This window comes from Salvelinus sp. IW2-2015, linkage group LG4q.1:29, assembly GCF_002910315.2.
Source record: "Salvelinus sp. IW2-2015 linkage group LG4q.1:29, ASM291031v2, whole genome shotgun sequence".
Classification (NCBI taxonomy): Eukaryota; Metazoa; Chordata; class Actinopteri; order Salmoniformes; family Salmonidae; genus Salvelinus; species Salvelinus sp. IW2-2015.
In genome coordinates this window covers 77766806-77789911 of record NC_036842.1, presented here as the reverse complement: position 1 = coordinate 77789911, position 23106 = coordinate 77766806, and the positions used below count along the sequence as shown (strand labels likewise).

The 23106-nt window shown below is 41.7% G+C and overlaps 1 protein-coding gene across 1 annotated transcript in view; it reads left to right on the top strand.

Moving 5' to 3' along the window:
• The window catches only part of LOC111962581 (low-density lipoprotein receptor class A domain-containing protein 3), a 168419-nt gene that overhangs the window by 39316 nt on the left and 105997 nt on the right, over nucleotides 1-23106 (top strand). The window contains exon 2 of the mRNA XM_023985744.2: nucleotides 19149-19295. Coding sequence (XP_023841512.1) covers nucleotides 19149-19295 — 147 coding nt within the window. The remainder of the gene's footprint in view (nucleotides 1-19148; nucleotides 19296-23106) is intronic.

Genomic DNA, 23106 nt, shown 5'->3' with positions numbered 1-23106 from the left:
CAACAGCAGCCTTCACAAGCCCTGTTAAACACACTGGAGACTGGAGCACATTAGGTTTATGACTGTGTCATGGTAATACCAGAATTATGTTTGTGTTTACCAAGTGCACTGAATCGAACTACAGTTGAATGATTTAATGATATGGTGTTTTTGTGCCTGTATATTAAACAAACAGCATTTAGGATATTACTGTGGATTCATTTTTAATTTAATCAGCTAAGTGGAAAACGTAAGACAGAAGTTTGTAATCAATTCTACAACAAACATTAAAAACATTAAAACAGCAAGATTGAGTAGAGATTAGGAAAGCATTCCAAATCATCCAGCCAATCTCTGCTAATGTAATTAGCCTGGGCCATAGTAGAAACTGCTCTGTACTTTAGGGGGCATTGGAATTGCACTCATATTAATCARGTATATTGGAGGGAGCATTGCATTATGCATCAGTGTTTCCTTTTTCGTCTGGAAGGAAAAAGGCCAATCTCCTAATGTTGTCCTGCTAATGTTGATTAGGCCATGTCAGAGGAGACAAGTTTATTTACTGTGATTACTGTATCTAATGGTATTTTGTGGATATAACGGAACTAGGCCAGGCTACTAGAGACAGTGCTGGCTAGACAGTTGGAGGAAAGTTTGAGTAATCACATCATCACTGAAATGAAAAGGTAGCGGAGTGGTGGTGGAGTTGTGTGTGTGTGTGTGTGTGTGTGTGTGTGTGTGTGTGTGTGTGTGTGTGTGCATGCGTGTGCATGCGTACGCGTGCACACAATCCCGGATTGGCCTTGAAAGTGGATCCTGTGGTTTCTGCCATGACCTTGTCTCTGACCTTCAGGGTCAGACAGATGCTGCTGGGAGAAACAGGAGAGTAGAGGAGGCTTTTCTCTCTTTCTCTTTCTTGCTCTCTCTGCCCCCCTCTCTTTCTCTCTCTTTCTCTCTCTTTCTCGCTCTCTCTGCCCACCTCTTTCTCTCTCTTGTTTTCTCTGCCCCATTCTCTCTCTTTCTCTCTCCATACTCTTAACTCCACATCTGTTTTTAAGCCACAGATGGATCATCAATAACGTATGGTTCAGATACGTTGGAGCGGAGGCATTTAACTGGGCTTTAGTGGCCCTATCCATGCTGCCAGCTAGTCACTGGGTGGTCACATTCCAGTGGAAAGGTTTCGATTTATACTAGAAATAAACAAGCTGTTAACCTGCACTCTGTCTGAGAGCACTTAATGCAGGGAGATCAACACATCACTGTCTAGCCCAGAATGAAGTGGCATTGACCGTCTGGCTCTCAGTGACAACAGACACACACACACACACACACACACACACACACACACACACACACACACACACACACACACACACACACACACACACAGATCCAGCATTACTGTACTGTATAACTGTATTGTATTATACTATATTACATGAATGGAATTATGCAGCTTGTTCAAACCATGATGAAGCTGAGAGAACATGCAATTCTGGTGCAGCACATGCAGCCTACAAAGTTACAAGTATAGGCTAGCAAATTTGATTTTAACTTTGAAAAATAATAGGGCATTATTGTATAATTAATAGGCTGATGCATATATAGGCTACCTTTCATAATATTTCCCCTGAAGTTATTAACCTACCTCTGCTTTCTCTCTCTATTGTTGCTTCATTCCTTCCGAGCCTTCAACAGTTAAATTAAATATGTTTTCTTMTCCTTATCGTCATCATTCTAATGGCATGCTTAAATAATAAAGGACTAGAATTAGATGCAGACAGCTTACTCTTCCCTTCACAAAGATTGAATGGTTATGGGTCTGAATAAATAACTGTTATAACCTACTGCTGTCGCGCTTTCGGTCTTCTTTCATACTACCCATGAGTTCTATTGGCTGCTGTATTTAACATTAAGTAAACAAGAGCTTGCGTCCCTCTTCGAATACTCTATTGGTATAAGAAATGAACTAAAAAATGTCCAGCAAGCTATTCTAGTCTAGCTTTTCCTGCATGGGACTCTAAGAGCTAAGGAGAGAGGCCAGCGGAGAACAGGTGCGTATTGCGCATGAGATCGAGGCTATAAGTTAGGTTATGCATAATAAGCGTCTATCATTCATTAGCTAAATATAAGGCAAATACTGACTTGAATGTATTACCTGAAAGAGGTAGGCTAGGACATCTACTGTGTGTGTTGTGTATACACTGCCAATAAAATAAAGGGAACACTTAAACAACATAATGTAAATCCACAAGTCAAGTCACACTTTATGTGAAATCAAACTGTCCATTAGGAAGCAACACTGATTGACAATACATTTTCACATGCTGTTGTGCAAATGGAATAGACAAACAGGTGGAAATTATAGGCAATTAGCAAGACACCCCCATAAAGGATGTGGTTCTGCAGGTGGTGACCACAGACCACTTCTCAGTTCCTATGTTTCCTGGCTGATGTTTTGGTCACTTTTGAATGCTGGCGGTGCTTTCACTCTAGTGGTAGCATGAGACGGAGTCTACAACCCACACAAGTGGCTCAGGAGTGCAGCTCATCCAGGATGGCACATCAATGCGAGCTGTGCAAGAAGGTTTGCTGGTTCTGTCAGCGTAGTGTCCAGAGCATGGAGGGAACCAGGAGACAGGCCAGTACATCAGGAGACGTGGAGGAGGCCGTAGGAGGGCAACAACCCAGCAGCAGGGCCGCTACCTCCGCTTTGTGCAAGAGGGAGCACTGCAGAGCCTGCAAAATGACCTCCAGCAGGCCACAAATGTGATCGTGTCAGCATATGGTCTCACAAAGGTCTGAGGATCTTCATCTCGGTACCTAATGGCAGTCAGGCTACCTCTGGCAGCACATGAGGGGCTGTGCGCCCCACAAAAGATGCCACCCACACCATGACTGACCCACGCCAAAACCGGTCATGCTGGAGGATGTTGCAGGCAGCAGAACGTTCTCACGGCGTTCCAGAGAAACACTGAACAATACTGCTGAATAGTGATGCTAAGGAGTGCTAGATAAAGGGGAAATATCAGGGTAGTGATGAAGTCCAGGTGTGCCTCATGAGAAGTTGCCAGGTGGAAGCGAATTCACATAGATTTTCTGTATTCAGGGTTCACTCAAACATTGTTTTTAATCTTGGTTTACTATTGACTTTAATGAAGGGAACCTTGAATCCGTTTTGACCAAATATCATTCAGCATGTTAAATGTGCAACCACAGGGAAAAAAACTATGGAACCACCTTTACTCCACACAGAGATGCATACAAGCCCTCATCCTCCATTTGGCAAATCTGACCAGAATTCCACCCACTGATTCCTATTTACATGCAAAAATTAAAGCAGGAAGCCACCAAATCAAATCAATCAAATCAAATTGTATTTGTCACATACACATGGTTAGCAGATGTTAATGCGAGTGTAAGCGAATGCTTGTGCTTCTAGTTCCGACACATGCAGTAATAACAACAAGTAATCTAACCTAACAATTCCACAACTACATACTTAACAACAAGTGGTAAAGGGATAAAGAATATGTACATAAAGATATATGAAATGAGTGATGGTACAGAACGGCATAGGCAAGCAATGCAGTAGATGGTATAGAGTAACAGGTATATACATATGAGATGGGTTAATGTAGGGTATGTAAAATAAAGTGGCATAGTTTAAAGTGGGTAGTGATACATGTATTAAATAAAGATGGCAAGATGCAGTAGATGATATAGAGTACAGTATATACATATACATATGAGATGAGTAATGTAGGGTATGTAAACATTATTATTAGGTGGCATTGTTTTAAAGTGGCTAGTGGTACATTTTTTACATAATTTCCATCATTATCCCATTATTAAAGTGGCTGGAGTTGAGTCAGTATGTTGGCAGGCCCATAAATGTTAGTGGTGGCTGTTTAACAGTCTGATGGCCTTGAGATAGAAGCTGTTTTTCAGTCTCTCGGTCCCTGCTTTGATGCACCTGTACTGACCTCGCCTTCTGGATGATAGCGGGGTGAACAGGCAGTGACTTGGGTGGTGTTGTCCTTGATGATCTTTATGGCCTTCTGTGACATCGGGTGGTGTAGGTGTCCTGGAGGGCAGGTAGTTTGCCCCCGGTGATGCGTTGTGCAGACCTCACTACCTCTGGAGAGCCTTACGGTTGTGGGCGGAGCAGTTGCCGTACCAGGCGGTGATACAGCCCGACAGGATGCTCTCGATTGTGCATCTGTAGATGTTTGTGAGTGCTTTTGGTGACAAGCCGAATTTCTTCAGTCTCCTGAGGTTGAAGAGGCTGCTGCGCCTTCTTCACAACGCTGTCTGTGTGGGTGGACCAATTCAGTTTGTCCAGTTTGTCCGGATTACAGGAAACATCCGCACTGAGCTAAGGGCTTGAGCTGCCGCTTTCAAGGAACGGGACTCTAACCTGGAAGCTTATAAGAAATCCTGCTATGCCCTCTGACGAACCATCAAACAGGCAAAGTGTCAATACAGGACTAAGATTGAATCGTACTACACCGGCTCTGAAGCTCGTCACATCCGAGAGCTGCCCAGTGACACGTGCCATACTAGACGAGCTAAACTACTTCTATGCTCGCTTCGAGGCAAATAACACTGAAACATGCATGAGAGCACCAGCTCTTCCCGAAGACTGTGTGATCATGTTCTCTGCAGCCGCAGGGCCAGAAGGATTACCAGGACGTGTACTGCGAGCAAGCGCTGACCTACTGGCAAGTGTATTCACTGACATTTTCAACCTCTCCCTTTCCGAGTCTGTAACACCAACATGTTTTAAGCAGACCATGGTACCTGTGCCCAAGAACACTAAGGAAACCTGACTAAATGACTACCGACCCGTAGCACTCACGTCTGTAGCCTTGAAGTGCTTTGAAAGGCTGGTCATGACTCACATCAACACCATTATCCCAGAAACCCTAGACCCACTACAATTTGCATACCGCCACAACAGATCCACAGATGATGCAATCTCTATTGCACTCCACACTGCCCTTTCCCACCTGGACAAAAGGAACACCTATGTGAGAATGCTATTCATTGACTACACCTCAGTGTTCAACACCATAGTGCCCTCAAAGCTCATCAACAAGCTAAACTAAACTTTAGGCCCTAAAGGACTAAACACCTCCCTCTGCAACTGGATCCTGGACTTCCTAACGGGCCGCCCCCAGGTGGTAAGGGTAGGTAACAACACATCCGCCACGCTGATCCTCAACACGGGCCACTCAAGGGTGTGTGCTCAGTCCCCTCCTGTACTCCCTGTTCACTCATGACTGCACAGCCTCCAACACCATCATTAAGTTTGCTGATGACACAACAGTGGTAGGCCTGATCAACGACAAGACAGCCTATAAGGAGTAGGTCAGAAACCTGGCCATGTGGTGCCAGGACAACAACCTCTCCCTCAACGTTATCAAGACAAAGGAGATGATTGTGGACTACAGGAAAAAGAGGACCGAGCACACCCCCATTCTCATCGACGGGGCTGCAGTGGAGCATGTTGAGAGCTTCAAGTTCCTTGGTGTCCACATCACCAACAAACTATCTTGATCCAAGCACACCGAGACAGTCGTGAAGAGGGCACGACAAAACCTATTCCCCCTCTGGAGACTGAAAAGATTTGGCATGGGTCCGCAGGTCCTCAAAATGTTCTACAGCTGCACCATCGAGAGCATCCTGACTGGTTGCATCACAGCCTGGTATGGCAACTGCTCTGCCTCCAACCGCAAGGCACTAGAGAGGATAGTGCGTACAGCCCAGTACATCAATGGGGCCAAGCTTCCTGCCATCCAGGACCTCCTATATTAGGCGGGGTCGGAGGAAGGCTCTAAAAGTTGTCAAAGACTCCAGCCACCCTAGTCATAGACTGTTCTCCCTGCTACCGCACGGCAAGCTGTACCGGAGTGCCAAGTCAAGGTCCAAGAGGCTTCTAAATAGCTTCTACCCCCAAGCCATAAGACTCCTGAACATCTAATCAAATGGCTACACAGACTATTTGCATTTCTCTCACTCTTTTACACCGCTGCTACTCTCTGTTGTTATCTATTCATAGTAACTTTAATAACTCTACCTACATGTACATATTACCTCAACTAACCTGTGCCCCCACACATAGACTCTGTACCGGTACCCCCATGTATATAGTCTCGCTATTGTTGTTTTACTGCTGCTCTTTAATTACCTGTTACTTTTATTTCTTATTCTTATCTGTATTTTTTGAAACTGCATTGTTGGTTAGGGGCTCGTAAGTAAGTATTTCACTGTAAGGTCTACTACGCCTGTTGTATTCGGCACATGTGACTAATTGTCACGATTCTCGTTGGTGGAAGGAGAGGAGGACCAAAACGCAGCGTGGTAAGTGTTCGTCATTTTAATGGTAAACTGAACACTACAAAGCAAAACAACAAAGTGACAACCGAAAACAGCTCCGTCAGGTGCAACACACACTAAACAGAAATTAATCACCCACAACACACAATGGAAAACAGGCCACCTAAATATGGCTCCCAATCAGAGACAACGATAGACAGCTGCCTCTGATTGGGAACCACACCAGGCCAAACACATAGAAAGCCAATAACCTAGAAAAAAGAACATAGACTGCCCACCCTAGTCACACCCTGGCCTAACAGAAATAGAGAATAAAAACCCTCTATAGCCAGGGCGTGACACTAATAACATTTGATTTGATATGCACTAGGCCCAAGCTTGTTTTCCCTTGGTAAATCTAGCTTGTTAGCTGAACTATTCTAGTTTTCATCATAAATAATGCAACCCCAACTTCAAAACTATTTTACTAGTTAAACAATCATGTAAGTAAGAAATTAGCTGGAAATTAACTAGAAAATTCTTTATTGTTTTATTGAGTAGTCATGACCTGTTTGAGTTATCTGTCGTAAGATGACGGTGGCGAATGATATCATTGCTACTTACTTAACGCGGWTCCAAGTTCAGTTTGGAAATCCACCGGCTTCATTGGACATTAGCGTAGGGTTAGCTGAACGTTTCTGGGTGATTCTGCAACTACGAGAAATATGTCCTCAGCTAAATTTTGGGGATTTTTTTATTTAAAAWAAATATGTTTTTATTCTTTATGTTAAGTTCACACTACACCTCTGTCAAGTGTTAGCTACTTTTCAGATGCATTTTATACCTCAATTTCACCGTTTTGACCTTATCCCTGACCCAGACTTTTGAGCTTCTACTATGTTTTTCTATGGGAAACATTAATTATTACACATTATGTAATGTTATCTTCTAGAGAAAGAGTCAATTAAATAAAATCCATGTCAATATTTATTGAGAGTATGCCCTTTTATATTGTTATTTACACAAAACATAGATGTCCTTTGGTAATGGTGTAATTTCCAACACTGGGGGAAAATTCCTCATGAATAAAGTTTTTTCAAGAGAATGTTAACTTAGTTACCATGGAAAAGTATTGTGACACTAAAGCACATGGCTGCAGCAGACAGTTGTTCCAGAAGTGATGTCCAGAAGTTGAAGAAAAATATAGGTAAATATTACTTGTGTAGAGAATATTGTTATTGTCAGTAATTTACAAACAGGCTATAAATTCTTTAATTTGTTGTAGAATTTTGATTTTTTTTWAATATATTTTATGTATTTAGTGTTAACTATATGCTAGCTGTACAACTAGCCAAAGCATGCTAAGCAGTCTGTCATTTTTCTCCAAAAACAGTAGAAGCGTCATTTCCATCACAGTCATTTCCATCACAAATTTAACTGTGGTGGAAATGACAGAACGTGGTGGATATGACAAAAATCTATTGTTATTACTTTTTACTTTTTTTAACTTTAGGTTTATTTAATCATGTTTTAAATTCCTTTAATCTAGAAAATGCTCCAAGGTGTGCACAATTGGAAAACTTAAATAGTATTTTTCTTTGTTTTTAGACGATACCACATAAAACAGCATAGAGGTCATAGACGTAGAAACAAAATAAACATGTATCCTATACGATACCAGGAACATCTGCAAAAAGATAGCGAGAGATACTGGAAGAAAAAAGGCAAGGGAGAAGTGAAATCTATCTCTGAGATTACAAAGCGAGAACAAAGAAGCAAGAGATGGCAATGGAAATGCAACCAAAAGAATAGAAGACAGACTTTAAAGAGAACAGTTGCAATTGTGACCTACCTACCGGGCAACACKACACCTTAGTCACCAGATGACTTGCAGCCAGAACATGAGGCCATCATACCTGCCCCTGATGCACGCCCTGATACCCCTTCCTCATCATCTGCAACAGGAATGAGAAGTTGAATCCTTGTTGGAAGGAAAAAGGTTGGAAGAGGTCGCTCAAAAACATATGGATCTTTGCATGGCAAATGTCAAACTTGATAAAGTTTAACGGAAAACTGAGAAATACAAAAAAAGGTATGATCAACTGATGAAGAAAATGTAGAGACGATATTCCCCGAAGACAAATACAAGACAGAAAATGAAGAGAACTCCAAAGAACTTGAAGGATTTTATTGTTTCAAAATGCCATCCTTGCAGAGTTAAAGCAAAAGTATAAAAAAATGAGCAGTGCCTAGGACAAACAAGTGGCTTCAAAAATGCTCAGAGGCAACATCCTGAGAAAGTATGGCCTGGTCAAAGCCGGACACAGAGAATTTGGATTTTCAGCAAAAGCAACGAGGGCAAATGAAAACAGGCCAACAAGTATGCAATACTCCAGGAAAAAGCAATGGCACATAATTAGTACAGCCACAGAAGAGAAAATCACTAGATTCTATGAACGTGATGTCAACAGTAGAGCAACAACAGGGAAAAAGGACACACAAGAAAAAAAAAACAGAAGCGCTTCCTTGAATGGCACAATTCAGAACATTTATCAGAATTTTAAGAGGGAATATTCAGTGATTAAAAATGTCCTACTATGAATTCTGCAAAATATGTCCTTTTTGGGTTGTCAAGCCAACAGTCCAGGATAAGGGCACATGTCTCTGCAAAACCCACGCCAACCTCCAGTTCATAGGGGACAAACTACAGCATCACAAAGTGATCAGCTGCAGCAACAATGAGAACCTAGTTGAGTCTTTGTGCTGTGAGAACCTGAAGAAAGAGTGCATGTACACAGACTGCTCCCTTTGCCAAGCCAAAGAGCTTAAAACATCTGACTTTGATGCTGGTGAGCAGACATGGTGGTTTGAGTGGGAAAACAAAGCTAAAGAGAGAGAAAAGTAAAAACAGAGGGAAACATGGAGAAGTTCCCTGTACATTTGACAGTAAAAGAAAAGGTGTGTGGCACACTGCATATTCTACTGTAGGACTTCTCCACAGGATTGAAAGAGAAGTTGGGGAAACACGTGTACAACATTCGACACCAATATTCCAAACTGAGAGAATTAAAAGAGAATCTGCAGAAAGTGATCATCGTGTATATTGACTTCGCAGAGAACTCAGGGGCGCAACTTTCACTGGGGACYGGGGGACATGTCCCCCCCACATTCTGAAATGGCATTTTTGTCCCCCCCAGTTTTATCATTGGAATGTGATACAAAATGAGGCAAAGGTGTGCTTTAGGACCATGCTGCAGACAACTCCGAGCGGCCGGGTAGGCTGTTTTGGGGTGTTAATCCGAAAACTAATTATAATAATTATTCCCCCCCTCCCCTCCACTTCTAAAACCAAAGTTGCGCCCCTGAGAAACTACCTGTGTAAATACACCAGTGAAATCCAGGCAGTTCACTTTGGTAATTCTCACAAGCAGGTGACCCTCCACACCTGTTTTGGGTATACCACAAATTATACAGTTTCACTTTGCTCACTGAGCTCTTCTATGCGGATGACCCCTCTGCAATCTGGGCTCATCTTTCAAAAGCACTGGCCTACTTCCTTGAGCTCTGCCCATCGGCTACTTTTGGAATCTTACTTTATCTAAAAATATTTAAATGTTTAACAATGGTTGTTGTTCAAAATGTTTGCAATAAAATATTGTTTCCATACGATTTTTGTTTTTTTACATAGATGTCAATTCCACCACATCCATATTTTTTTTAGGCGAATTGGTATATTATGTATAATTACATTGATTGATTTGTTCTAGATTGGGAAATCATATGGTTGTTTTCATAGTCTCACAAAAAGGTTGGGTGTAAATATCTTGTTTTTTATGATAAATACATGTTTTCAGCTTTCACAAAGGCAAGTTTATACATTCAGGCGTTGTGTTGATTTATTAAATTTAGTAAAACCTTAAAAAGCACTTAAAATAATACTCAATGCAAGTTAATGTACAAATGTATAAGAAATGTGTTATAAATTAATTGCATGATATTTCATGTTCAACTAAAATTGATATTTCGTGATGTATATGACATTTGTCTATGGCTGTCTGAGAAATATGACAGAAATATATAAATTCCTGAATAGTACGATCGCAGTCATTATCAGATATTATTTCTAGACAAATCAAAGACAATTATAATAATGGTAAAATGGTTTTTCAATGCATTTTCATTTCTGAAAGCTTGCAGGGCCAAAGTGSCCGAAGTTGCAGAATCACCCTTCTGCACTTTCAAGGGCATATGACTGCGGTAGATATACTGTAGCTTCATTGCCCGGCCCTAGCASTCATACATATATAATAGGACCATTATTCGGCATTGGGATTTAAAAAATAATAATAATAATGGAAAACTAATGATAAAATTTCAGTTTAAACGTTAAGCAAAATTGTCCATTTGTCACATCCCTAATTTATTCACATTATGCAAAGTGTGTWTTTTTTTTACTCAGTGAAGCGGGTATCTTTGTATTTTTGTGTGTGTTAGTTTTGTGTGTGTACTTTGTGTGCAGAGGGAACAAYAGAAAAGAGAGTGAGGCACTGACTGTATTGGGCACATTGGACTGCATGTATCGTTAGTACACTCRACCTAGAGCCCAGACCCATGTGGGGCAGCTCGTTTAGTACACATGATGTAGTACATGTGTTCAGGTGGCTAGGGAGGGGGTCCAGCCATATTTGTTTAGTTGATAGATCTCTCTGGTGAAGGCTGTTTGCGCATGCGTGTGTTTGTTAAAAACTTTTCTGCAAGCCTCCTTTGAGTTGTTTGGACCAGACAGCATCAGATAGAGGACCGACGTGTAGAGAAACAGAGGGGTGCTGTTTCGCTCGCTCGGATGCTTTCTCCTGTGAGATACATTCAGCCTCTTACAAATGGAAGGAACATTATGAAACACAGAGACGAAATATATATTTTTATTTATTTTTTATTGGTACATTTTTGGAGGAAGCCTGGCTTTCCTTGGCACCCATGATACACACCACTGCTCAAAACTTGAGACATCTGTAGCATTCAATGGAACGAATCATAGAAAAGATCCGACACCCTTTGGCCTGGTTTAGATCAATTGAAGACACCATAGACAGAGATATAACAGCAGGCTGCAACACATACATCTAACCTGTCCTGAATGGGGAGAAATGCACAAAGAGCAGTGACGCCTGAAAGCTTCCAGTAAAGTCTGTATGTTATTACACTGGTCAATGCTTCAGGCTAGCTAACTCTGCATGTAGGAGACCTTCAGAGGCCTAGCCTCAGGCCTGTACAGGGAATTCAAACAGACTGTTCATTTATATTGGATGACCGGTGCCCCTGTGCCCCTGCCTTGTGTGTGTAATATGTAATGCTATGTGACTTTTGCCCTGTGCTCCCTGCCCTCTGCGCTGTTCCCAGCTAGAGACTGAACAATAAGACACAGCAGATAGGGAAAAGAGAGGAGACGGAAGGAAAGGAGCCGAGGAGGACAGAAGAGAGGGATGACTGGACAGTCTTCCTCTGTGACCTTGATGTCCCCAACAAAGACTCCACTGTAAAACATGCAAGGTGTTGTAGCAAACGAGACCCCCACAATGCAACAGCGGCACACATAGAAATAGAATGAATAGAACGTGCTTGGAACCTCTAACCCTGGCAATTTGACTGGTAAACTCATGGGTACACTCACAATGGCTGCCTGGCATTGTGACGCAATACTCCTATTTTTACTTCCTGTGTTGCTCCTATGGACAAAGATTAGTTTAGCATCTTCCTCTTTGCAATGGGTACACTCACAATGGTCTCCAGTCCACCCATTATGCAATCAGTGACTTGAATGGGGACGTCCGTTCTATTCTATTGCTATATCAGCACATGCAGTCAGGAGCGGAGAGGGGAAAATGTATGTGTAATATATTTTTGTACCCAAAAATATATACTTTTTTTTAAGGGGAGGGTAGGGGGTTATTTGCCTGGCCAATTACCGTAATCCAAAATTCCATAACCATCATAGCCCTAACACACACACGCGCATACAGACTCTGACACACACACACACACACACACACACACACACACACACACACACACACACACACACGGCTCCAATTTCCCTCCACCACTCGCTGTGCTTCAGAAGCTCCTGATACAGCCAACCCATTAAAGTCAGTCTGTAATTGGAAAATAAATTCCTACCTCTAGCCATAAAAAAAGACAGGCCTATTCAGAGCTGTCTAATATTGATCCGTCCCCTCCCTTATTTTTACCTTCCTCAAACATAAAAAGCCCTTCCGTATTTGAATTGGATTTGTAGTCCTGAAAATGTAACTGTCTGTATTTTTTCTGCTTCAAACTCAAGTTTTCATTCGTAATGGGGTGTGTGACATTATGTAGAGGTTTGTTGTGGACCATTTTCTGCAGTGACCATGGGAACTGGGTGGTTTTGCTTGTAGACAGTGGATGTCATACTAACATCAGTGCTACTGTACAGTATATACACCCTGTGTATATAATCCCCTCATCAATTATGTACCATTCGAATCTATGTCTCACCTCTTCCTCCCTCCTGATCAATGTAGGTGAGATATGATACCCTGGCTGGGTCAAAGAGCCCACTTTAATGTCAGGTTATAGATTGAAGCTATAGATTGATACAGCCAAGGGTGTACAGTCCAGGGTACAGGGATCAACATGCTGAGGAATTATGGTATTACTGGGGAATGTGGAGGCAGGAAGGTTCAGGCCAGGACTTCTCTCTATCCCCTCTATCTCTTCTTCCCCTCTCTCTCCATACCTATCTCTCCTTCCCTCTGTCTCTCCTCTGCCACCCCCCCCCCCCCCCCACCCCCATTAGTCTATCCCAACCTGTCATTTCTCCCCTTGTATTCCTTGCTCCCCATCCCTCTGTCCCACCTGTCTCCCTCCTTGTGAGGCTGTAGCTCCAGTGGAAGTGGGGATATGCAGCTCTCCTCCAGATGGGCTGTTGCCTTTTCTTCTCCACTCCACTCTCTATTCCCCCTATGGAGGTAGCTGTATTGAGTATGCAGTGTCTGCTCCATCCTACTCTCTTACATCTTCTCTCTCTATCTCTCTCTCTCTCTCTCTCTCTCTCTGTCCCTCTCTCTCATCCCTGTCTCTCGCTCTCTCTCCATCCCTCTCTTTCCCTGTGTCTCCAGCTGAGGTGTGTGTGACAGTAGGGATTATGCGTAGACTGGTCCAGGCGTGCCTACTGTGTCTCTGTGGAGGCTTAAAGCCCAAGGATTCTAGTTGACAGAGGGTGAGGGAAGCAGGGGGGCTGACGGCGGGTGAAGGGAGCGGGGGGCTGACAGGAAGAGGGGAGCGGGGTCTAGTCAATATTGGCTCAGGGCAATTGCTTTCATATTCGTATTACTGTTAACACATAGTCCCAGGTATGCTTCGTTTAGAGACTCGCTACAGGTATCTTACTTTCTGATGATTTTATATGGAGTAAAAATGAAGTGAAATAGGTGAAGAGTAGTAGAGTGCTGGGGCGGGTGCGCGTGTGTGTGCCTGCATGCATATGCGGTGTGTTTCATGCTGAAAGGGTAAATGCATTGCCAAATCAATTAAAGGTTATCTCAAGTCACCTTGGGGGATTTAAGTAGGAACGATGCACTAAGGTATACAGTTAAGTGTTACTGATGAAAACCCTACAGTAAGCTGATTCCAGACAGTGAAATGAGATTGTCACGCCCTGACCTTGGAGTTCCTTATTATTTTCTATGTTTGGTTAGGTCAGGGTGTGACTCGGGTGGGAAAGTCTATGTTTTCTATTTCTTTGTTTTTGGCCGTGTGTGTTTCCCAATCAGAGGCAGCTGTCTATCGTTGTCTCTGATTGGGGATCATATATAAGTTGTCATTTTCCTTTTGGGTTTTGTGGGATCTTGTTTTCTGTTTAGTGTCTGTGCCTGACAGAACTGTTCGCTTTCGTTTTCGCTTTGTTATTTTGTTTCAGTGTTTTTTTWAATAAAAGGAATCATGAACACTTTCCACGCTGCGCTTTGGTCAACTCTTCCTTCTACAAACGAGAGCCGTAACAGAGATCGCCTTTTTATTACAAAAGGAGCCAGTGAACTGGGATGCATAGATTGTGTGTCCTGTGTAGGAAGACATCATATGTAGTGAAGGACACGCATCTCAGAGTGAATGAATGAATGAATGCATGATGGACTGAGTGAGGTGTAGAAGAGTGAGTAAGTAAGTGTAGGCCAATATCCTGGTGTAGTGCTAGTGCACACACACGTACAGTCCAAGAGCAGCTCTCTAATTAACCCATTGCCCCTCGCAAACAGCCCGGTTCTCTCAAGTCTATATTCACGGCTCCCTCATACACATTTCCAGTGTGTGTGCACCCATGTGAATTTATGTGCTCGAGCATTCGCGCGTGTGTGTGTGTGTGTGTGTGAGCGTGTCACTGCTACTGGAGGCTGGTTGAAGCAGCTCAGTGTAGCCATCCTACAAACCCGCTGGCACGTCCTCCTGCCAATTAGAGAAATAACTATTAGAATGCTACAAAAAAAATACCTGGCAACAGCCCCTTTTCTCCCTTTCTGTCTCTTCCTCAGTCCCTTTCTCCTTTTATTGCAAGGGACAAAAGTGAGACTTACATCACCCACTCTAGGGATCAGGAGAGGGCTGCCGTGTAACATTCTGATGGGATGTTATGTAGACGTTTTCAGAACCTCAAGGTTTATGCCTCGATCACACCGACAGCGTCATTGCATTTTGGTTGCAGAGGCATTTTTGCGTTGCAGAGGCAATTGTAGTGCGTTCTGTGTGGTGCATACGTTGGATTTATCGAGCGTATGCGTCAAACTGTATGTGTAGACAGCTTGACAGAAATGGTAGCAGAAGGTGAATGTTGAGCTTTGTTGCACACATATCCAGATGATGCTGCGTACCATTTTGCACAATGATTCTGTAGGTGTGATCAAGGCATTAAATGGCCAGGGTGATAATGAAACACTTCTCATACACCTGTAATACCTCTATGACTCATACCAGCTGTCAATCACTCAGATGAAGCACTGGGAGTGGCTGGATCAGAGGAGGTTCAAAACAAGTGGGCGGGACTCAACCTCTGGAGCAGGAGATCTGATGGTTGGGGGGAAAGCACAGTTGTACTTGGCTTGCAGGCTTTCTGGCTATCTGTGTGTAGGTGAGTTTGATGTACTCTCATCAGATACAGTCTGGGTTAACTGTAATGAGCAATGTGCTAACATTGTGATCTGCCATCCAGAACACGTAAGTTAATGTTTTCATTGTTTCTGTGTGATGATGAAAATAGAGGAAAACATGTTGGTTCTGTTGCTAGTTACTTAATAATACAACGTGTTTAAAATACTGTGTTGCCTGTTGTGCGTCGATAACAATAACAAAATCWCCGTTACTACAAGCAGGAGCTATCTAACACATCTCACAATCTACTACTAGTTCCAGTTTGTCAACTTGAATTATAATGCATGTAGGCCTATTATTTATATATTGACACTGGACTCTTGTCATGAGGTATTCCTCCCCTAGCTTGGTCCAGTTTGGGATGCAGATACAGAATGAAAAGGTGTATGGGTCCAAACTTATCCCTATTTAGTGCACTACTTTTGACCAGAGCCCTATGGGTACAGTATAGGAAATAGGGTTCCATTTGGGACACACCCTGCGCCTTGTTATCCTTAAAAGGATAATTCTGMATTTTGGCAATGTGGCCCTTTTATCTACTTGCTAGCAGATACCCATAGACTTCCAGTCATTGCGCTAACGTGAGCGTTTGCTAACAAAACTACCTCTAACTTCATTCATACTGGACACAAAGACATAAAAATGGTATCCACGAGTTCATTTTACTCAGGGGAATTATCTCTTTAAGTCATAATTAGGCCGACTATAGTGTWGTGGTGTTTGTTAGTGCGTACCCATGAGCAGTGCCAGAGCCCAGCCAGCCAGCCCAGCAGCACATGGTTTACATTCCAACTCCATTAGTCTATACTGCTGGAGTGCATCAACAAGTTCTGCCTCATCATGTCCCACTTACTAAAGATCAGACAGGCAACTGTGCTTCTCTGCTGCTCTGCTTTGGGGTCAATGGATCATACAATGGGAGAGCTTTATGGATGTACTTGATGCCATACAAATATAGCCATCCATATTGTCTTCTAGGTCTATAATCTACACAGGACTCTAGAAAGGAGGCTTCACGCAATGCTGCATGCAGCAGACTCTTGTCGTATTGAGCGACAGAGAAATCAGAGGATAAATTGTGTGTGTGGGTGTGTGTGTGTGTGTGTGTGTGTGTGTGTGTGTGTGTGTGTTTATGACTGTGCCTGCGTGTTAGGGATGGACATTTAAAATAATTTCAGTATTCAAATAATCATGCTATTTTTTTCGGATATCTGGATTGTGTTTGAAAGAAACATTTGGGGGAAATCTTCAATGAAAACTTGCTCACCAGAGAGAGAGTCAGTGCGCTGCGCTCTGCTTGTTTCAGCAGAAAGGTGGGGGAGGGGTGAGAGAGGTGCAGGGGCTGGTGTGTGTGTGACAGAGGAAGAGAGAGTGCAAAAATAGCTAAACCAACTTGCACTAGTTTGACAAACTTGTTGCTGCCATAGGTTATCTACCATCTGGTAGTGCCCATCTTGACTGCATCAAATCATTGTAAAGAAGTTAGCTAGCTACCCATCCTTGGAGCTGGTCGAGAGCTTCAAGTTCCTTGGTATCCACATCACCAACAAACTATCATGATCCTCACACACCAAGACATGCCTATTCCCCCTCAGGAGATTGAAAAGATTTAGTATGGGTCCCCAGATCCTCAAAAAGTTATACAGCTGCACCATCGAGAGCATCCGGAACAGTTGCATCACCGCCTGGTATGGCAATGGCTCAGCATCTGACCGTAAGGCGCTACAGAGGTTAGTGCGTATAACCCAATTCATCACTGGGGCCAAGCTTCCTGCCAGGACCTCTATACTAGGCGGTGTCAGAGGAAGAACTCCAGTCATCCAAGTCATAGACTGTTCTCATTGCCACCACATGGCAAGCAATAGCAGAGTGCCAGGTCTAGGTCCAAAAGGCTCTTTAACAGCTTCTACCCTCAAGCCATAAGACTGCTGAACAATTAATAACCCCCCCCCTCCCTTTGTTTTTACACTGCTGCTACTAGCTGTTTATTATCTATGCATAGTCACTTTACCCCTACCTACATGTACAAATTACCTCGACTAACCTGTACCTCCGCACATTGACTCGGTACCCCTTTATATAGGGGTGGCAGGTAGCCTAGTGGTTAGAGCATTGGGCCAGTAACCGAAAGGTTGCTAGATCGAATCCCCGAGCTGTCAAGGTACAAATCTGTCGTTATGCCAATGAACAAGGCAGTTAACCCACTGTTCCTAGGCTGTCAATATAAATAAGAATTTGTACTTAACTGACTAAATAAAGGTTAAATAAATTAAAAAATATAGCCTRGTTGTTGTTATTTTATTGTGTTACTTTTTTWAAACTTTTGTTTCTTAATTTATTTATCTATTTTCTTAACTGCATTGTTGGTTAAGGGCTTGTAGGTAAACATTTCACAGTAAGGTGTACACCTGTTGTATTCGGCGCATGTGACAAATACAATGATTTGCTTGGTCTACAACAACTCCATTCATATGAAACAATAGCCTACCTGTTGGTTGATCATTGTAGCCTACTCGTTTTATTATCAAACTTAATTCCATTTGGCATTGATTAGAAATCTCCCACTTCTTTGATTGTCCAACAATAACAACAAACTACATGTGTGAAACGTTTGTAGGCTACCAGTGTATCTTTTTGATGGGGCACACTTATAAAAACTGTCATATAACTGTTGTTTAATTTTTTTAATTTGAATGTAATAATCTATCATTGTAGGCTATGTAGCAATGTCACATAGATCATTTTATTTAATTTTAGACAAAGCCTTAAAAGGTGCGATATGGCGCTGATCAAATTAATGTAGAAATACGAGTTATACATCTGTCATTATCATTGAAAGCAAGTTTAAGATGCGGTAGATCTGCTCTATGTGTGCTATTTCTATACTTCTCGTTCTTAAGTTTTGTTTTTTGCTTTTATACACCAGCTTCAAACTGCTGAAAATACAATATTTTTGCTTATGGAAAATATATTTCACAGCGGTTTAGATGGTACACTGATTCTCTACACAATTACTGTTTGTTAAACTGAAATTAGGCAAACTATTAGAATTTTAGCAACCAGGAAATGGCCGGAGCGATTTCTGTATATTGCACCTTAATAAATAAATAAAAAWWAAAAWAAATGAATGAATACTCTCCCAAGTAATCGAATACTGTCAGTTTGGATATTTTAGTATTCATATAACCATTCCCATCCCTAGTGAGTGCGTGCCCTATCTGCCTTTCGTTATATTAGCCAGCAATAGAGTGACTCAGAGACTGACTGTTATCACCATATGACCCTTTCGTACCTCTCGTATTGGTATTCATGATGCTATCCTCTGTTTGTATGATCTGCCTGGATACTGATATAGGAATGGAGCCACTGCCTTTTAAAAATGTTCCATTTGTAGATAATAATAGCCTGCCTTTTGACTGTGATTATTATCTTTTGAATGCAATATAATTTTATCGTCCTAGTTCTGTTTGGACTATTATTATTATTATTATTATTATATATTATTTTCCTCTTCTCACCCCCCCCACCCCACTCTCTTCCCTATCTTCCCCATCCTTCTTCCTTGCCTCATCCCCCCTTTCTTGTCCTTCTTATGCTCCTCTCTCCTCCCCTCCTCTTGCCCTCTCATTCTGCTCCTCTCCTCCTCCATCTCTCCTCTCCCACAGAGAGCCAGCTCCTTCCGGGGAACAACTTCACCAGAGACTGTAACAACCCAGGGAACTTCATGTGTGGGAACGGGAAGTGTATCCCAGGGGTGTGGCAGTGTGACGGACTGTCCGACTGCTTCGACAAGAGCGACGAGAAAGGCTGCCGTGAGTACAGATCCCTTTCTCCGCTGGCTAATTCTCTCTCCCTTTCTCCTTCCCTGTCACCTAGGGTTGGGCCATTTCCCGATTTCCATACCATTTCTGTTCCATCCCGGGTATACGGTATTAACGGAAGTGCACACAAGGGGCGCTATTTCCAAAAATTCTAAAATATTATTTTTAACCTTTCAGTGATACCCATCCCGGATCCGGGAGCATCCTCATCAAAAAAGCTGACTAGCATAGCCTAGCTTAACGGGACAGGGATATCATATACATTTCATGAAATCACAAGTCCAATACAGCAAATGAAAGATAAATCTTGTGAATCCAGCCATCATTTCGATTTTAAATGTTTTACAGCGAAAACACAATATGTATTTATATTAGCTAACCACAATAGCCAAGACTCAACCGCATATTTCACCATGTTTCTACCGCATAGGTAGCTATCACAAAACCGACCAAATAGAGATATAATTAGTCACAATAACAAAACTTCATCAGATGACAGTCTTATAACATGTTATACAATACATTTATGTTTTGTTCGAAAAATGCATATTGAGGTAAATCATAGTTTTAACATTGCAGCTACCATCAACAAAGCACTGAAGCAGCAGAATAATTACAGAGAGCAACGTGAAATACATAAATATCATCATAAAACATTTATGAAAAATACATGGTGTACAGCAAATGAGACAAACATCTTGTGAATCCAGCCAATATCAGATTTTTTAGTGTTTTACAGCGAAAACACAATATAAGCATTATATTAGCTTACTACAATAGCGCCACACAACCGCATTCATTCAACGCAAACGTAGGATAGTGAAAAAACAGCAAAGATATAAATGTATTCACTACCTTCACAATCTTCATCAGATGACAGTCCATAACATCATATTACACAATACATATATGGTTTGTTCGAAAATGTGCATATTTAGACCTGAAATCCGTGGTTATACATGTGAAACGTAGCAACTTTTTCCAGAATCTCCGATATATGTCTGACACTCACCTATTCTGACCAAATAACTCATCATAACTTTCTAAAAATACATGTTGGATAGCAAATGAAGATACACTAGTTCTTAATGCAATCGCCGTGTTAGAATTCTAAAAATAACTTTAGTACGACATACAGCTTACGTATAGCGAGACAGCGCCCAAAATCAGGGCGGAAAATAATACTAAACATTTTCGACAGAAATACGAAATAACATCATAAATGGTTCCTACTTTTGCTGAGTTTCCACAGAATCTTGTACAAGGGCTTTTGTCAGAACAATCGTTGTTTGTTTTTAGAATGTCCTTTTTTCCTGTCGAATTAGCAACCAAAGCTAGCCAAGTGGCGCGAAGCTGTCCATCTCCACCAAACGCAGAGAACGGAACACCAAAACTCCCGATAAACTTTCAATAATCTGATAAAACTATATTGAAAAAACATACTTTACGATGATATTATCACATTTATCAAATAAAATCAAAGCCGGAGATATTAGCGTCTATAACGAAAGCTTTTAGAAGCACTCCAGAGTTCCTTCCGCGCCTTGCTGAACAAAGGAAATTGGGGTCATGTCATTCCAAGAGCTGACCTCAGATCAAGCTATACACCCATTTCACCTCTCACTGCCTGTTGATATCTAGTGGAAGCGTATGAAGTGCATGTATAGCCATAGATTGAAGCAAATGAATAGGAAGGCCTGGAACAGAGCCTCGATTTCAGATTTTTCACTTCCTGTCAGGAAGTTTGCTGCAAAATGAGTTCGGTTTACTCACAGATATAATTGCATAATGTACGAGCAAGAATTGAGTACGAGGCAGTTTAATTTGGGAACGATTTTTACAAAGTGAAAACAGCGCCCCCTATCCCAAAGAAGATAAACATTTGTGAATCAGCCAATATTTCCGATGTTTTAAGTGTTTTACAGCGAAAAACAATATAGAATTATTTAGCTTACCACAATAGCCAAACACACAAATGCATTTATTCACCGCAAAAGGTAGCTATCGCAAAACCAGCAAAAGATATACATTAATCACTAACCTTGAACAACTTCATCAGATGACAGTCTTATAACATCAGTTATACAATACACTTATGTTTGTTCGAAATGTGCATATTTAGAGCTACAATCCTGATTATACATTGGAAACGTAGCATCAATTCACCAGAATCTCCAGAGATATTTGGACACTCACCTAATCTGACCAAAGAACTCATCATAACTTTACATAAAAATACTTGTTGTATGGCAAATGAAAGATACACTGGTTCTTAATGCAACCGCGTGTTAGATTTTTTAATAATAACTTTACAGAGCAAACAGCTTGCGTTATTGCGAGACAGCGCTCGCCAAAACGGCAGAGAATAGGAATCAACATTTTCCACAGAATACGAAATAACATCATAAATTTTCTTACTTTTGCTGAGCTTCCATCAGAATCTGTACAAGGAGTCCTTGGTCCAGAATAAATCTATGTTTGGTTTTAGAATGTCCTTTCTCTGTCGAATTCGCGCCAACAATGCTAGCCAAGGTTGATAACGTTCCACCCTCTCTTGACGCAAAGAATGGAAAACTCCAAAAGTCCAATAAACGTTGAATAAACTGATAAAACTCGGTTGAAAAACCTACTTTACGATTATATTATCACATGTATCAAATAAAATCAGAGCCGGAGATTCGCGTGTAAACCGAAAGCTTTTCAGAAGCTAATGCGAGCTCCGCCTATAGGAAATGAGCTCCGTAGACATAGGAATTCTGACCTGCCACTCCAAAGCTCTTGTTCGACCTCATATCAAGCTAGACACCCATTCCACCTTCCACTGCCTGTTGACATCTAGTGGAAGGCGTATGAAGTGCATGCATATCGATAAATATAAGGCAATTGAATAGGCAGGCCCTGAAACAGAGCCCATTTTCAGAATTTTCACTTCCTTTCTGGAAGTTTGCTGCCAAATGAGTTCTGTTTTACTCACAGATATAATTCAAACAGTTAGAAACTTGAGAGTGTTTTCTATCCAATAGGAAAGATCAGTAATGAATGTGTCTATCTAGAATAGAGTACGAGGCCGTTTAAATTGGGCACGATTTTTTCCAAAGTGAAATTAGCACCCCCCTATTGACAAGAAGTTTTTAAGCAAGAAAACAATTTAGGAAACAGGAATCTTGATCCAGGAGGTGTTTGGATGTCTCTGATGTTACCAAGAAGCTTGATATCTAGCCACTTAGCTAGCAAGATAGCAAACCAAATGCATAGCTGGAGTCCTAAGCTGGATATAATTTATTTGACACATCTTTGATTTCTTACCAAAGGTTTGATTTCAATTAAGGAATATGTCGCCTACTCATGTTGGGTGGGAGGGTTTTAGGTCCCTCTCACCCATCTACTCACTCCCCTCAATAGGGCTGTGGCGGTCACAAAATGTAWTCAGCCGGTGATTGAAAAGCAAATAACTGTCGATCTAACTGTAATTGACCGTTAATTAATATAAACACATTTAGCATCTCCTGGCTTCCAAACACTTTTATTTAACCAGGTAGGCTAGTTGAGAACAAGTTCTCATTTACAACTGCGACCTGGCCAAGATAAAGCAAAGCAGTGTGACACAGACAACAACACAGAGTTACACATGGAATAAATAATAAACAAGCCAATAACACAATAAACAAGTCAATGACACAGTAGAAAAAAAATAAAGTCTATATACAGTGTGTGCAAAAAGCATGAGGAGGTAGGCAATAAATAGGCCATAGGATCGAATAATTACAATTTAGCAGATTAACACTGGTGTGATACATGAGCA